The sequence below is a fragment of the Neodiprion pinetum genome, chromosome 2 (genome assembly GCF_021155775.2).
Source record: "Neodiprion pinetum isolate iyNeoPine1 chromosome 2, iyNeoPine1.2, whole genome shotgun sequence".
Classification (NCBI taxonomy): domain Eukaryota; kingdom Metazoa; phylum Arthropoda; class Insecta; order Hymenoptera; family Diprionidae; genus Neodiprion; species Neodiprion pinetum.
This window is the reverse complement of record NC_060233.1, coordinates 3,289,165-3,302,580: the sequence shown is the minus strand read 5'-3', so window position 1 is coordinate 3,302,580 and position 13,416 is coordinate 3,289,165. Positions and strand designations below refer to the sequence as shown.

At 38.2% G+C, this 13,416-nt stretch overlaps 1 protein-coding gene across 8 annotated transcripts; it reads right to left on the bottom strand.

Annotated features, from left to right (window-relative positions):
• Window positions 1-3,069: 3,069 nt before the first annotated feature.
• LOC124210939 (CBP80/20-dependent translation initiation factor) lies at window positions 3,070-12,896 on the bottom strand. 8 transcript variants are annotated; one of them, XM_069133352.1, is made up of 10 exons: window positions 12,882-12,896; window positions 10,031-10,277; window positions 9,808-9,892; window positions 9,420-9,522; window positions 8,283-8,547; window positions 7,084-7,318; window positions 6,263-6,381; window positions 5,915-6,058; window positions 5,037-5,165; window positions 3,070-4,034 (listed from the first exon to the last, which is right to left on the bottom strand). In XM_069133352.1, the coding sequence occupies exons 3-10, from the start codon at window positions 9,890-9,892 to the stop codon at window positions 3,807-3,809; spliced, it is 1,308 nt and encodes a 435-aa protein (XP_068989453.1). In that variant the 5' UTR covers window positions 10,031-10,277; window positions 12,882-12,896; the 3' UTR covers window positions 3,070-3,806. The 8 variants fall into 8 exon arrangements, with proteins under 8 accessions (XP_068989453.1, XP_046465365.1, XP_068989452.1 ...); XM_046609409.2 differs by lacking the exon at window positions 12,882-12,896 and adding an exon at window positions 12,489-12,845; XM_069133351.1 differs by lacking the exon at window positions 12,882-12,896 and adding an exon at window positions 12,059-12,125.
• Window positions 12,897-13,416: the final 520 nt, after the last annotated feature.

The window sequence follows — 13,416 nt, the reverse complement described above, 5'->3', positions numbered from 1 at the left end:
TAACAAGTCTCGTCCAGAATCATCGAATTTTGATAGTTTTTTCGATTCCACATCCGCCATATTGGATCCGCCATCTTGGATTTAGAAACTAACCTCCAAAACCCCCGAGTAACAGTATTCAAGGCAGAATACTGAGTTGAAAAACGCGCGACTGAAAGGGTTAAACAAATTCCCACAGCCGATTCAAACACTGATTCGAGATCGGAGATGAGCGACCCCCAAAATTCCTGTTCAACGTGGCCTTAGACGGTTGCGCAACGGCCTCAGCTTCGCCTCTTCCACGGCTATGTAATGCCACTTGAGGTCTTCTCTCTTTCTCTCTCTCTCTCACTCTCTCTCTATCTATCTATTTATCTATCTCTATGGCGGGAGACAATATGTCTAATGGGAACCGGTCGGTCTGTTCGTTATTACAAGAAACCCGTGTCTCTTTCGTTATTTGCCAACAATTATGCTCATGCGATCAATAATGCAGGACAAGTTGCGCAAATTATACCTATACAGATATACGTATACGTGTAACTATTATCACAACACTTTTCCCCTTGGTTTATTTATTTTACCATTCTCATCATTTTCACTTTTATACCGCGTTTTTTTTTTTTAATGTTTTTCTTTTGTTTCAGCCTTCCCACTTTTCATGCAACACATGCGATTCTAATTGTATCGTACACCCGAATGATCGGGATGAAAAAACAGTCGATGGCCTTTGCTTTTATGCAGTACATATGTACGGTAATTAAATTGGTATTACTTCTGAGGTATCCGACGGTGCAGCAAGATACTGCAGGCAGTACATAAAGCGTACAAGTATCGTCGAGTTGCCCTAGTTTGAAAATGTCTATGTTGGTTTTTTTCCTCACTCACCTAATGATCGTCATCATTTTCTTTTCAAACTGTATATTCTACTCTCAACCTTTCAAAAACAGAGCAAGGTTTAATGTTTATATTACACGTATAAGAAATTCGGCCCAGATAAGTACATCGGTCGTACCGCACGATCGGTTCACCTTGTTCTCTCCTGCGGATCACGGTTGAAAAATACAACAGTAAAAAAAAAAAAAAAGAAAGAAAAAGAAGAAAAAAATATTACCAAGTAGTCCCTGAGGTGGTTTGCGTTATCTGCCCCAGCAACAAAGGCTGATGCTAATGTAAAGATTTTCGTCCAGTGCAGGCGAACAATGTCGACAGGCAAAATTCGTAATCTCAATGTCTCAATCTATCCACCGATTTTTTCATACATATACATATACCTATACTGCGCGCTGTCATTTTATATGGGTCAACGTTTTCATATCCGAGAATAAATTCGCTTGCCTAATTGTGTCGATGCAAAAATTGCAACGCCGAATTGTTCGGACAAGATTTATCAATCTGATCAAATCGAAGAGTTGTGTAGTTTAGGGGGGGGGGGGGGGGGGGGCTCTTTGGACGGTCTAAAATCATACCTATTTTTAGGATTTTTTTTTTAAAGAAAATGAAAACATTTAGAGCAATTTGAGTTTGAGGGCTTTATTATTAATAGTTGCAATATGATTTTGGAATTTTTTCAATGAAATTAATAACAAAATGGCGGCATGGCGTATATAAGTAACGAACGACCACGTTTTCAATCCGGTAGCGCAGTTTCCTCAGTCAATTTTTTTCCGATCGACTTGAAACTTATCAATTCAAGCTCCTGGCTAAATTTTTGAATTTCAATCCCAACAATTTTTTATATAAATTTTGTAACAATTTTTTGATAGAAAACTGAAATTTTTTTTTCAACATTAATTTACGAACTCTAACCAGAAAAGATGTTTTCACCTCAATGCCGCCATTTTGTTCTTAACTTCAATAAAATAATTCTAAGATGTTCTTGAAACTATAAATAACAAAGCCTTCAAACTCAAATTGCTCCAAGTGTTTTCATTGACTTAGAAGAAAAAAAAAAAACTCCTAAAAATCGATATGATTTTAGACCACCCAAGCTGTATCCCCCCCCTTAAAGTGGGGTAAATTAAAACGCAGAGACTCCGGAATGTAGATGCTGCTGCAGCATGCATCCGCTTCTTTTTACCTGCCGCGTGCGTAGCAATGAAAGTTTTTTTTCCCCCCAAGGTCGTCTGAACGCCAGGACCTGTTACCGATATACGTATTAATTAATTTTGACGACACTTCCATCGTTCATACTTTCGAAAGAAATTTGTCCGTGTGCGTCTTTTTCTAAAACACTGTGTGCGCTCTTCCACGCTGTGTAAATATGTGCGTTTCGTGTGCGCGCCACTGTCCGTACAACACGTTGGCATTACAATACGTGATTATAATGGACAAGAACCTTTACCACACCTGAAGAAAGTTACCCGGTTCTTCTCATCGTCTCATAGACGTTTAATTTCGCACGTAGCTCGGTACTGTTTCGTTTAAGAAATTGTCTCTAATCGTCATATCATACATGTTATACTAGAAACTTTCACCGATTGTCAGAGATCATGCAGGATATAAGAAAACCTTTACCTGTAATATTATTTAACTAAATCAGTGTCTGTTACAGTTTCTTATTTTCTTTCTGCTTACATCATAAAATGAAGCGAGAATTCTTTGTCCGCAACTTTTTCACGCGGGAATCGAATTATTGAGAACGAGGTATCGGCGAACTAAGCTACCGGAAAACGCTGACTCAGAACGAGATAATGAATGAATATTAGTCGTCACATGAGTGCGATGATCCTCGCGTTTCACCAGATACTTAATGCCGCTGCGAGTTAACAGCACAAAGCTGGATGTAATTGGCATATTCTGCACATTTCATACCTTTTGCATCACTGTTTTAAATGTATTCGCAATATCCTTGTGTACGTATCTATGTATGTAAGTTACACAAATACGGAACTACGGTGTGCTGGGCATTGCTTAAAGCAAGCAACGAGTTAACTTCAAGGATTAAGTTGCAGCTCGATTTGCCGTTATTATATATATCTAGTAAATTATCAATGTTAACAATACTTCGCAATATTAATACGTACGTAGATACCTACTAGCGAAAAATAATTATCCAAGGTTGTATTTTTACAGGAATATAAATCTGTGTTTATTTTTTGCAAATTTCTTTTCCTCGTTTTATTTTTCTCGAAAATCTCTTGAATAAATATAATGACAGACAAAAAGACCGTACAAACAGTCTTGAAATTACAATTAAGAGTTTAGTATATATATATATACTAATATACATAGCTTTGTGGCTATGTATAGTAGACTGTTTCAAAAAATACAACTCGAAAATATTGTTCAAAATGACGAAAAAAAGATGCTGTCCAAGTTTCAGCTCCTAATATCAATATTTAGAGGTGCATAATCGCGATTTCCTATTTCCCATTTAAATAAGATGGGGAAATTTGTTTTTAAAGTTTAAAATTTTATAATTCGTCAACGCATTAGCGTACCGATAAGACCAGAACGCATTTGAGTAAGAAATTGAACGCTCTACAAAAAAGGTCTCTTACCATCTCATGATAAGTCTATCTCTTTCAAAAGTTATTCAAGGTCCTTTTTCCGTCATTTCTAACAATATTTTGGACTTGAATTTTGAAAAAAAAAAAAAAAAATTCGATTTTTTTTATACAATCTAATGTATAGTATAACAATCGTCCGCGTGATCCAGCTCGTATCGCGTCAAATTGTTATTCGTTCTGTTTTCTTTTCGATTATTTTCATTCGTGTATAATATTCGTTTATCGTCGATGCATAGAAGTGTAGAGAAAAAAAGGAAGCTGCCCGGAGGGAAAGTCTTAGCATGGCTAGACGTGAGGATCGTCGATCTATCGATGCTATTTCGAAGGACCAGGATAATAGTAGACAACTGCTGGAGCCGGAAGCTGCCACTGAGCTGCGTGAAGTTCTATCAGCTGAAGCAGCGTTCTTCTCACAGCAGGCAAAACCGTTTGTTCGGCGAGAAAAGCGTCCCGAACACTTCCAAGGAGCTGCTGCAACTGGGCTGGAAGTTCCGTGTCCAAATCCTTACCGATACAAGTCAGGATAAAGAAGAGGCAGTCGGTCTGAGGGAAAGAAAGCAGAAGAAACATGAAACACCAACGGTCATGGTAGTCAAAAAACTGTATAAATTTTTGCGCAAAACAACGTTTGCATATTATTAAAATAATGGTATTGTTGTTTCAAACATCTTATTGCGCTATTCTCAAAAAAAAAAAATCGGTTATGTAACAGTCTAGAAGAACGCTGCGGTGGGATGCTTTTGTACAGACGTAAGTCAACGATATTAATGACACTATTAATTATTTCACTATAATGAGAAAAAAATCACTGACAAATGCCAAACACCGTCGGCGAGACTAGTTTCTACGAGCCCGATCGTATTGCATTTAAAACTCGACTGTACAATTTATACATGTACATATAATACACAAAATGATCATCCGCATAATGAATTACACAACCGATGAAAAGATCCAGCTAGAAACGATCCATCATTTCATGCTCTGAGAGACGTGTGTTTATTATAAGTCTATGCGATATTTGACTAGCGCGAATCCGGTGTGAGGTCACCTTGAAATATATTATGTATTGTTTTTTTAAAAGAGAAACATAAAGAAAGGTTACAGACACCGTGACCAGCTTTTGTGAGAGTAGAAACCTTATAATGCAGTCGACCTTTCGAATTAACTCTATATACTATGTCACGTTGGGTAAATTTCACCCCCAAACATTACACACGTTAACCTTAACTTTTCCGATGTTTTACAATATTTAAAGAACAAATTCTGGTTAGGAAAACTGAGAGAGTTTTTCTTACGATCCTTAAAAAAATACCTAGATACTGCTTTTTTTTTTTTAATTTTTCAAATTCATTGTTGAACCAGGGGTGAATTTCACCCTCGTGAAAGTTATGCGATTCCACGTAACTGTCACCTATCAGGATTAATCGATGTTTCGTGGGTTAAATAACCGGTTGTTAAATTATCGTAAACATTCGGTACAATTTACTTATCAGATCTTTTCAATGAAATGTTAAATCAGAATTGCAGACGATGAATTTATACCTCAGCCAGGGAATTGACTATTGGCGGCTGGAGACAGTCTTGGCAACACTTCCACAGCAGAGTGAGAAGGACCCGTCCAGGAGGAACGCCTTCCTGCTGTGTCTTCAGCTGGAGCTGCCTGCGTTTAAGCTGAAACGACGAGGCAAGTAAGCAAGCATCAAAAATTGATAAAAGATTAGTAAACCGTTTGAAAAATTACTAGCGGTAAGCGTAATTTTATCCAATGATTGTGAACTCGAATGAAAGAACATCCTTACGGATGCGACACAAATAATTGTTAGCAAGTCATCTATTAGAACAAGCTAAGACATTGAAAATTTTGAAAAAAGGTTTTATAATTGTATTGTATTTTGATATGCTTAAAATCTTGTGTTTTTCATCCGATTCTAATATTTTTCGACTCTGTGACCAGATTGCCAAAACTTTTTTGTACAAACTTCGACGAATCTCACATGATAGTCTAGTTATAACGTGTAGAAATATAATTGTTAACAAATAACTGTCGTACATCTATTTTTACACTACACTCTGGAGATAAGTAACTACTTTCATGCGATTTCTGGTAACCTGAACAAAAAAAAGGTATCGAAATCTAATAAGATTACATTCAAACTGCCTAAACTTTTCTCAATTTGTTGATACGTTGGCTAATTGTCTTATTTGAATTTGTCAAGATTCAAAACTATCACACAGTTACCATATTCGTGATCACCGTCATTTAGGCAAATGTAAACATTGTTAGATAAATTTTAAACATATCTGTGTTTGTTAATGGTTTTTTATCCAGACGGTACAAGACCCATTCATCCTTAAATGGCGAAAGATTCGATTGGACGGTAATTTGATGAAGTGGTTGATGTTGGAACGAATTCGCTCACCTGGCAGTACATTTCGTTGAGAAACGTCATGAAGGCCGAGTGATGATGAAAGGCCGAGACCTCCTGGAGGACCTTACCACGTTCTTGATACAATTGCTGACACGTGTTAAGGAGGGACTCCAAGAACGTTTCTTTCACTTCTTTCTGGAACGATAAAAGCTGTCATTAGTATTATTGCGGCGATTATGCACCGTTTGCTGATGCATCAACCGTATCACGCACATCAAACCTTGCGAAGGTCTTGTATATGAGAGAAACAGAAAAAGAAGAAAAGAAAAAAAGAAAATAGTGCAAGCGAACAACCGACACGTCACGTACATAATGTACGGACAATTTATTTCTACGTACCTCGATTATCGTGATGCAAAGCTTTGCTGCCGGCTCCGCGTACCGACGATTTTCAACAACTCTATCCAGAATGTGTCGTACCAGTTCCATGAGAGCCCGAGAGTTCAGGAGATTGGGATCTGCAAGAAGGATTTTACGACGTTAGCATAAATGACATCCGTCTTCAAGTTCGGGAAGTGGCTTATGGATCTTGTACAAGCGATATGAGGATGATTTTTGCTTCATTTCTACGGTGAAGGGAGGAAACTGCAGTTGAACAAAAGAGGCGGGGTTGAAATTCTAAATTTTGACAGGTTTCGAAAGCGAAAAATTTCGACTTTCTATTTTGTGGCGATACTTAATCAAATTTTGACGAGACATCAAAGTCTCGGATGGTCCAAAACCGAACGCTCAAAGTTTCGAAAGTGCGAAACTGAATTTAAAAAACTGAAACATCGAAATTTCAAATGATAGAAGATTTTTAGATCATTTGAAACTTTGATGTTTCGCAAAAGTTTGATTTCTTTACTTTCAAGTTTAGCCACTAAGAAATTGCAATCAAGCGCTTTCGGAACTTTTCAAATTCGGAACTTCAACCCTACCGCGAACAATAGCGAATTGATCACGTCCGTGATAACAATGAAGACATTCCTGGTACACTGTGACCGTAAAATTAACCGCGCGGTGCAGTTGAACGCCCGTTTTTTCGCATGAGTCATAGAATCCGAACGTTGCGTGCAGCGATGAAATGAGTTTTACTCCGCACGAGTGCGTCGAGTGGTGGGAAATAAGGAAATTCTTATCCAAACCATAAGACGCCACAGAGCGTGAAGATCACTGACCGTCAATCGCTTTGACAAGGTTGTCCTGAACACCGATAGGAAATCGGCCGAGTTCCGAGGCGTCTGAGATCGTCAAAGCTTTCGCCGCCAAGGCGTCAGCAGAGTTCAAACTTTTCGAACGCTTCAAGCCGTACGTCGATACGAAGGACGAGGACTTTACCAGCTTTCCCGGCCTGCCGGAACTCGTGTTTTTCGAATCTGTCTGGTCCATGCTGAAGTGCACCCGACTCGAACTCTGCGAGGGCGGAAAAAACAACCGATAATCACAGCGTCTCGAAAAAACTTGGCTTAGCTTTTTTTCTGATCGGTAAAGAGGAAAGCTCCGTTTCACGGTGCCTCTTTTTGCACCCACCGCGTCTCATGCAGAATAATAAAAATATCGTCGTTTAAATCCTGCAGACTTTTCCAAAAGGCAAAGATTCACACTTTAACCCTTTGAGTTGCACATTGTTGTGCTGAGTCAGCTTTTATAAGAAAATAGTATTCTATGGATTTTGGGATTGTTGATTGTGATTCTGAAATCAGATTTCAAAAATTCAAAATGGCGGATCCAATCTGGTGATCGAAAATTTGAAATTTGATCGAATCCGGTCAAAAAACTCTATGCAGTGGTTTTCGGAGTCGCTGATTGGATTCGCCATGCTGATTTTTCAAAATCTGATTTCTCCCGGACCAAGTTTTTTCTTCGGATTCGATAGAATTTGAAATTTTCGTCTGCCATATTGGATACACTATCATTTACTTTTAAAATCTAATATCAGATTCGTAATCAGCAGCTGCAAAAACTTATAATCTATGCAAAACATGTATACGTGTAGAGGACTAACTTTCTCGTAAATGAATTATTCCTTCAATTCCCACGATTTTTCTCAATGGATTTGTTTCCAACAATAACAACTTACATTATATCGCAACAATTACTCTCGAGTATTAAAAACCTGTTAGTAAACCATCCATGAATAGGAAAAAACCCGTAAAGAAATATGTTTTCAAAGTTCTCTAAATATACAATCAACGGATACAAAATAGGTGGTAAGAATACTCGGCTCACCATAACTCAAAAGGTCAGGAAATTTTTGAAAACGGAAATAAGGTGGCCGTGGTTTACTCACTTGGTAAATAACAGGCTTACGAGAGAGAAAGAAGCGCGATAGGTAATGAAAAGAAACTGAAAGTCAAGTTCGCGTTGACTGACATACGTGCGTGATGTTACCACTGGAGGCAGAGGTATTGAGAGCATGTGGCTGACGAAGCATGGTTCCTGCCACCCCGACGTGATAACCACCCTGAGGATGGTGATGAAGGTGTTGATGGTGCTGATGAGGATGAAAGGATGAAGGGTGCTGATGCTGCTGGAGCTGCTGTTGCTGATGGGCGTAGAGATACCGGTGGATGTTCCCGCTCGATTTACTGTGCTGAAGGTTGTACAGCGAATGGGGTCGTTCTGCGTTCGTGCCGTGACTTCTGCGAACAAATTATACAGCGAGAGATAGAAGGATCCCGATCGTGTCCTCTGCTTCGAGGTATGTCTGTTTACTCTCGTTTCGTCTCTTTCCTTTTCCTTCTTCTTTTTTTAATCATTTACAAGCCTGCGATTAGCGTAGATACATGAATTAGGAAGGTCACGACATGCCGGCTTTTGGTCTCGGAGGAAACGGGATTTGGATATTGGACATCTTGGTGTGAGTGCAATGGGACTGTGTTCGAGTTCGAATCGAATTCATTCCAAGCGGTTAGAAGCAATTATGACATCGGCGGTAACCCACCTGTTCGACGAATCATATATCGACAAACAAGTTTGCCTGGTTCTTCCGGTACGTGTATAAGTGTATGTACCGTAATTTTTCACTACCTGTTGAGTCATCTGTTACCGTTTATTTTTCACCCCTGTAAACGATCTTTTTGTTTTGGACGGTTGTGGAGGACATCGATCATCTGTCACTGATATTATTAATACAGCATTTTGAGCATTAGAAAGTTATACGTGAATTTTTTATTAACGTGCAGGACACATTAAGCGTTGTTATCCGAATTAGGCTTAACTGTAGGCGCACGTAAGATAGGTCAGAAAAACAGGAAAAGATCAATTATTGCGGTTTATTATAATATGCATCACGATTCGTCACACTATTTCATTTATTTTTCACAATTAATTAATTTGCGTTAATAATTATTGTATATATGTATATCGACGATTACAGGTATTAGGTGCATGTTAGGCTATGTTTCGTAATTTATGCAAGAACAACGGCAACGTCGTTCGAAAAAAAAACAAATAACAATAGTCGCAGAACAAACACACGAAAACAAGGCGTCTAGGATTAGTGTATATTTACTTGGAAGGATGTGTGTGATCGTTTTGCTTCATTGTAAACTCCTTGGCGTGAGGATTCAAGTGTGGATTAATGGTGTTACTTGTCGTTCCGTCCGCTCTGACACCTGGCAACAGAAATTTTTCGACTTTACCAACCATTCGCAGGCTAAAAACAGCTGTATTTTATTATCGTGACTGACAATTCTGCGTATGTTGCAAGTTCTAACAGCTGAGTCACCGTTATCTTCATCATATATACTATATATATATATATAGTATTTAAATATTTTCTGAAGCAACTGTAAAGTTGAAAATATAACTAACGTAACAGAGAATCGAATTTTCACCCGAAAATATTTGAATAACTTGGAAAAATGTTTACAGAAAAACATAGGTAAATGTTTACAAACCTGGAGGGCGATATATTTGAATCGATGGTTTCGTCTTCGGGGTGGCTATGCTACTGTTCCGTTTTTGCAGAACGGCATCCCTCATCTGAAAAGATGTTGAAGTTTTATATCGAGAAGGAGGAGGTGGTAGGTAAATTATACTGATTTTATAACGGAGTTGGAAAAAAATGTTAGGATTATATTAAAGTCTCAAACACTCAAACTATAAAAACTTTGATCGTACCTACGTTTACTTCACGTTCTTCAAAGATTAGGTGATTCAGATTGAATTAGTACAATGCCTCAAATATACGTGTATAATATTTATTATCAGCGGCAAAATGATTACAGCACTAAAGAGGCGTGCTTCTTACATCCTTCACACGTATACATTTTCACGGATCATACAATTAGTAATAATTCAACACATCTAAGAGCTTGGTGATTTGTTATTGCAATGGATCCGGCACCCTGGAGCTGAGCAGCAGTCGCTAATGAAGCAGCAAATGAAAAAAAGGAAACACCTATTATATTTTATCAGACTGCAATAATTATTCGGCAAATCGAGAATAATGACAATAGGTGCAGGTAAAGGTGTCGTTAAACATGAGGATGAAGTTAGTAACTTTACTGTAACGAGGAATGTTTATCAAAAATCGCCAATTCGCACCTTTGTAAATTTCCGAAATTTAGTCAATTATTACAAGCAAAATATTATACACTCATTCTGAAAAGCCAACTATTTTAAAGTCAATCTAAAATTGTTCAACAATGATTACTTTTTTTTCGTTTCTTATGTATCGTTACGTTAACATTACTAACTTCAGCCTCGTCACTAAACAAAAATTAAATCTTCGATTATCTGTAATTCAAATACAGTACAGTACGAGACCGGTTCGCCTCCAATAACTCCGAAACGCCATTAGCCGTTAGTCACTAACGCATGCATGCACAAGTATAAAGGCGTCAACTTATACAGCCTCAGATTTAGCATTGCTCATATTTTTCGAACAGTTCAAATACCACGGCGCGCATTGTCTCTTGAACAATTTTACAGCGACGTCTAATCCTTCCGCACACGTATTATCATATTCAAATTATTCTCTCAGATCCCGAACCGCGTGGTCACACACACCGATATATTTCCTTGGTAACAGTTCCAACGCTTTTTCTGTTCCAATTCCTTTTTTCAAATTCGAAAAATTCCGTTCGATCATAACCCCGAGTTTACACAGACATATGTTTAAACTCACGGTGATAACTGGTGAACAATCATTGTTAAGAAAAAAAAAAAAAAAGTGAACGATGGTCGCTGGTACACGTCTGACAGTTGAAATAAGCAGGGTCTAAAAGTGCAGAGAGCAGTTTATCCGTAGGAGAAGTTAACGCTCGGAAACTCAGCGGTGAAATGACGATAGTTTGAAATTTAAAATTTCGTCGAGGCAGGCGTGTGTCAGACACCAAAGAAGTTTTTCAACCTTTTTCAACGTAATTGCAGCTTATCGATGATTATTTAATTTACTTATATTATGCAAGAAGCGTACCACTTTCGAAGCGTGTTATTTCACCGTATAATACACAGAAGCTTATACTCTACTCTGGTGACTAGGAACTAATAATAGCAAGCGCAACCGTGAGTAAGAATATACATGTATATATCCACCATTTAAACGAAGACTGAAATACCCAGCGCGCTGCCTCCATACGAGAGATTCTTTTTAAACCACGGCGACAGCAGCAGCAGCATCAGCGCAGCGCATTTGCGCCGCGAATTTCGTTGTACACGGCGATATACGTATATAAAGAATATGATAATATCGTTATCGAATCGATATTGTGACACGCGCGTTCGGCGGTAACATTAATAACAACAACAACAATAACAATAAAAATAAATATATTGACTACATTTAATTTCATCATATTTTTCATCATTATTATTGTTGTCATTTATTTACCAGTATGTTACTTGAGGTACCATTGTTTTGCGATACAACAATCGCTTGTCAAATATTTTATCTACTTACGTAACACAACCCGGTGATCTTACCGATATAATTATACTTGTACGATACATATTTGTAGTTATATGCACGTATGTATGTACAAACGAAAGGTGTGCCGATATGGTTTTAACAAATGCGATTAAAATATTTAACCCCGTTTGCACAAGTGCGTAGCAACGTATTAATTATTAATGATCGGTATAAGTTTTTAGTTTTTTCCATCGGCATCGGTAAAACGAATTCGTGTATACATAATTTATACTTGCAGGCTTTTTCGGATGACGATGATCGTGATATTGTTGCTGTTTGTTCAATCGACGCGACTCGCGATCCGCCGGCGCGCTTACAATATCGCTAATAATAGATACGCGTGCAGACGTAATTTATAAATCTGAAAAATCTTCAACCCAGCAGCGACACTATCTACTTCCGGTTCGTCACTTCCGATTCCCGATACTCTGTTTATACACAGCGATGACGCAAACGATATTAATTCATAATAAGATTAAACATTTAATATATTATAACAGATAAAATCGTGCAGCGTTAGATTCATTCTATTAATTATACCTACGCTAATTTGTAGGGTAATACAATATTAGCGACACATTTTACCGTATAAAGTGTGATATTTCTCAATGTACCATAAAACGAGTCAGATTATTGTATACGAGAAAAATCGAAACTACCACCCACCTTGATCATCTGCAGGTATAATCAACGTGCGTCGCTCCGTCTACGACTCCATAAATCCCTCCGTTTTAGGTATTTAACAATACAACGTTAAAATGCAGTGTACAAAATCTCCGTACTCTACGCGCGTGACGAGGAGTCCTAGATATCCAACAAAGCTAAACTAATCGCGGTATGGCTCCCGGAATTATTCGAAGGTGTGTATATAATATGATCATGCGAGCTTTGTAGGTACGCGCGAAACTCGCGAGGGACAGACGTACTTCCTAATAAGAATATAATTATTCAACGGCATAAATATAATAAGGTACATGAAAAATTGTAATCCGTACGACACGATATTCTTCTTTATACATGTATATTATTATTATTATTATTATTATTATTATTATTTACACAAGGTGATTATCAATCGGGTACGTATGAGAGAGTCGGAGGATGTGTTTCCTTTGATCGAAATATCTATTAACTGAAATATCTAAACAAAGTACAATATACTTATCCCCCCCCCCTACCTATTTCAGATCCAATGATTGGTTATGGAGAAGAGGCGCGGGCGGCATTTCGCTCGTGCCATATAAACGTTGCACACAAGCCATGCCATTATATCAAGCTCTGTAGTCATGTCGCCGATCCTTCGCTCCATGTAAGCGATAGTACGTTTCAAGGTTCGACAGCTCGTTTCACAGCCAGGTATACGCCTGTACAAGACTGTCATAATCCGATCACAGCTGTTGCGAGGCAGGCGAGACGTGCGGATCAGACGGCTCAGCTCTGACTCCCACGCATCTTTTTGATACGTTAACGCACGTTTTAGCGCAATGTAGAATGTTGCGATCACCTAAATCGGGACGGCAGTTCGAGACTTGAAATTGCGTCTTATCGCTCCGCAGAAAACCGTTGAGGTGGTTGTATTTTTTCATTGGCAGTG

What these genes read in the sequence shown, in the direction of transcription:
- LOC124210939 (XM_046609404.2), bottom strand. An exon ending in GATCACACACATCCTTCCAA is followed by an intron (nt 8,548 to 9,419) that starts GTAAATATACAC and finishes ATTTGTTCGCAG; the next exon opens with AAGTCACGGCACGAACGCAG. An exon ending in TAGTCAATTCCCTGGCTGAG is followed by an intron (nt 4,035 to 5,036) that starts GTATAAATTCAT and finishes TCTTTCCCTCAG; the next exon opens with ACCGACTGCCTCTTCTTTAT.